This window comes from Sinocyclocheilus anshuiensis, unplaced genomic scaffold (genome assembly GCF_001515605.1).
Source record: "Sinocyclocheilus anshuiensis isolate Anshui unplaced genomic scaffold, SAMN03320099.WGS_v1.1 scaffold4039, whole genome shotgun sequence".
NCBI classification, from domain to species: domain Eukaryota; kingdom Metazoa; phylum Chordata; class Actinopteri; order Cypriniformes; family Cyprinidae; genus Sinocyclocheilus; species Sinocyclocheilus anshuiensis.
In genome coordinates, this window is record NW_015554324.1 from 4348 (window position 1) to 8443 (window position 4096).

At 34.6% G+C, this 4096-nt stretch overlaps 1 protein-coding gene across 1 annotated transcript in view; it reads right to left on the bottom strand.

Moving 5' to 3' along the window:
- LOC107671371 (exostosin-2-like) overlaps positions 1-3527 on the bottom strand; it is a gene marked incomplete at its 3' end in the record, with an annotated part of 5915 nt that extends 2388 nt beyond the window's left edge. The window contains exons 1-4 of the mRNA XM_016464278.1: positions 3279-3527; positions 1699-2039; positions 1362-1585; positions 812-901 (exon numbers count right to left, since the gene is read on the bottom strand). Of these exons, the coding sequence (XP_016319764.1) occupies positions 812-901; positions 1362-1585; positions 1699-2013 (629 nt within the window). The remainder of the gene's footprint in view (positions 1-811; positions 902-1361; positions 1586-1698; positions 2040-3278) is intronic.
- Between the last annotated feature and the right edge of the window lie 569 nt (positions 3528-4096).

Genomic DNA, 4096 nt, shown 5'->3' on the forward strand with positions numbered 1-4096 from the left:
ACATTAGCCTGATGGGACCAAACTCCCTTTGTGATTTTAAAACGTAAGACAGTACCCAGATTTGAAGTCTACAGTAAGATTTAACTTCTACTGTTAATAAGATTTTGGTAGGCTACTATTAGATGGATAGCCTAAATGTCCTAATTCAGGACATTCAATAAAAAAAAAAAATTATTATTATTTTTATGGTATATCAAAAAGTGTATATTTTTTTTAATGTGATTGTTGGTACATTTTACCAGTTTTTACCATACTTTCAAAACAAAAATTAAAATAGGAAAAATATGCAATATGAAAATAATTGAAGACAAAATGTGTTTTACTGAGAAAAAACAAGATTTGGTTTTTAAAAAGCCTTTTTCCAAAAGGTACATCTGGAAAAGGGGGGTCGTCTTATAATCAGGGTCGTCTTATATTCGGGCCAATACGGTATTTTAAAATGCAAATTATTGCTGTGATGGCAAAGCTGAATTTTCAGCAGCCATTATTCCAGTCGTCAGTCTCACATGATCCTTAAGAAATCATTCTAATATGCTGAATTGGGGTTCAATAAACATTTATTACTATTATAAATGTTGAAAACACCTGCGCTGCTTAACATTTTTGTTCAAAAGAACAGCATTTATTTTAAAAAGGAATCTTTTGTATCAAAGTAAAACTCTTCAGTGTCACTTTTGATCAGTTTATTGCATCTAATTTTAAAATCTTACGTTCCCCAAACTTCTGAATGGAAGTTTACATAATTTTAACATTCAGACTTCCTCACATATTTAGCGATTCTGTTTGCCTGTTAATTTCTACTAACTCTCACCTGTCTCTGGGCACATCCAGAGCTGTATTGTAATCAGGGGGTCCTCCAGGAAGCATATTGAACAGCAGGTGGTTCATGCCTTTGTCCCACCTAAAAACATATCAATAAACATATATACAGGTGCATCTCAATAAATTAGAATGTCATGGAAAAGTTAATTTATTTCAGTAATTCAACTCAAATTGTGAAACTCGTGTATTAAATAAATTCAATGCACACAGACTGAAGTAGTTTAAGTCTTTGGTTCTTTTAATTGTGATGATTTTGGCTCACATTTAACAAAAACCCATCAATTCACTATCTCAACAAATTATTTCCACGACATTCTAATTTATTGAGATGCACCTGTAGCTTGAAACAGTCAGTTATGAATTGAAAAGAAAAGAAATGATGTGTGTGAAAATATGAGTTATATAAATAACAGTTCATAAGAGTGCCAGAAGTGACACTGTAAAAGAGAAAGTGCTAATGTAATAAAAAAAATACATTGAGGACCCAGTAAAGCCGAAGTAGGCAAGGGTAATTTGCAAATACTCAAAGAAGTATCTACCTGGGCAGCATGGCCAGTGCTTGAGCAATTTCACGAATCCGCAGAGAGTTCTGATTCAACACATCAATGGAGGGTATGAACAGACATGCTCTGGTCACATCATCAGTGTAAAAATCACTTTCCGATATGGCGCTCAGCAGGTCATTGTATTCTCGAGAGAGGCCAGTGCTGCTGATGGGCACCCCCACCTCATCCACAAATCGCTGAAGAGGATAGATATACACCTGTGTACAAACACACACACACACACACCATTAATAGATCAAAATAGCCCTGTAATGACATCCAACCTAATAAACATAAATCAATAACACAATACTTTCTCTCTTTGCAACACCTTGATTTTATTCTTGGGATTATATCCACAGCGATACACATCAAAGCAAGTGTGCATTCGACAGCTCAGGTCACCCCTCTCAGGAATAGGGCTGCTCATAGGTATCCTGACCAATGGAGCATCATGCACACTACGACGGTCCAGACTCCATTCTGCGGAGGATTCAATGGAGTGAGGCCAGAACTGGAACATCCCCGTTGCAATCAACCCCAGTAAGACCACAGAGAAGAGGGTGATGTAGTAGATCCGGTGTTTAGTCTTCATACGGGGTATGAGTGCAGGGCCCCGGGAACCGTACTTCACTGATGCACACATGATGAGCCTTTCCAGAGCCAAATCCACTGCAGAAGACACAAACAACACTGATGAACATCTGCACATGCACATGTCAGAGAATATCATCAAATAATTTAATAATAATTAATAACTGATTTAAGGACTATCACACAAATGTATGAATATAAGGTGCCTAAGAATGGCCAGTTAGTCCTTTCTGATGTCACCCATCCATTGAGTAATGAATTTCAACTGCTTCCTTCTGGCCGGAGATTTAAACTCCCTTTGTGCAAATCAAACAGATACAAGAATTCCTTTGTACCTGCTGCAATCATGTTTTTAAATGACTTATTATAAATGTGTGTTTTTATGTGTGTAGTGTTGCTGCTCCTGTATGTGCATGTATACTGCTGTCTACATAAAGAATTGCCTTTTAAGGACAATAAAGTTAAGTAATAAAAAAAAATGACATATAATAGCTGTACATGATCTTTACCAATTCATTTACTATACTTTTGATTCTTTAAAATACAATTTGTTTATTATATGACTGATTGTTCTAATTCGAATTTACATGGCTAATGCATTTAATGACATTTAAGTTATCATATGATTTTTCATTGGAAAACGGATTTATTATATTATTGATCCAATTAATTAAAACAAATTATGTTTGACTTATCTAATTCCAAATAATTTATACTTTGATCCATACTTTATTATATTAGTAATTGTTCTAATTCTAATTTATTATATGATTGTTAACTCTAGTTTGGATTTACTATATTATATCTAAATCCAATTAATTTATTAAATTATTAACGGGTGAGGTTCGAATTAATTTGTTTTATGACATGATAATTATTTGGAATTTGATGGATTAATCATATAATACATTTACTGAAATTAGACATGCTTGTTTCATCTAATTCCAATTCATTTATTATATGATTGATTGTTCTAACTCTACCAAAGGTATAATGGATTCTATACTGATTTCTTTTATTACTGGTACATTTAATTACAAAAAAATTATTATATGATTGATTTATCTAATTCCAATTAATTTACTACACGATTGATACATCTAAGTTAATCTATCATACAATTAACCCCTCAAACTCCAATTACTTTGTTTAGACCAATCCCTCTCATTTCTTTATGACTTATATTTATTAATAAAAGTAGGCCATTTTAAATAAACATTTTACTCAAAATATGTACTGTCTTGGGTTGTAAATAAATGCAAAACACACTCGCTAACGACAGCAGGTATGCTAGCAACTACAAAATCATTAACTAACCTTAACGGTGTCCAATTCTCTGCCTCAAATCTCAGCACGCCTCAACCATAATCTCAGTTGTTGCCCCAGTATGGTGTAAATGCTCAAAATGAATTTGTTGATTAAATGTTGTATACTATCCCACAACACATTCCTTTTGCTAAAGGGACAGCTGCCAGAAAAAAAAAATCGTCTCTCCTTCACGCGTAGTCCTATCCGTTATTCTTGTAATTCGGGTCGCGTGGCGCCATCTGCTGTACAGGGAGAATGAATGTGAGGCATAGGCTGCGTCTTGAAACCTAGTAAGCCGCCTACCTAGACAGCATTTTTGGGTGTCAATGCTATGTTCTGTATGTGTCTAGCTAGCTAGCTCACTAGTTATTTTAGACACCGCCATAAACAACAGATATCAAGTCATCATTTCAGCCACCATTTTTTTCTTATGGCGTAAATAAATTTAAACGTTATTACTGTGCATTATTTGAGTATTAGAGCGATCTTTTCTTTATGCCTGTTTTTTTAGGCAGTAAAACAGTCTTCTGGGTCCTGTTCTTCGACCGTGGTTTAACATATCCCGGATTGACCTAGCTCGATCTGAAATTGAGTTTTTTCGGCTCTTCTAACACATATTTCGGATTTATGTATCTAGCTAATAAAGACAGCTGACCGTTCATGTGAGGATTTATACATTTGTCTATCATGGCTAAACAGCGTGCTGCATTTTTCAGTGCTGCTGAATTGCAACTTATAATGGAAGGATATGAGGAAGTTAAACATTTAATAAAAACCAAAGGGAACACTATAGCGGCTGCAAAAGTCCGTCAGGATGCGTGGCGAAA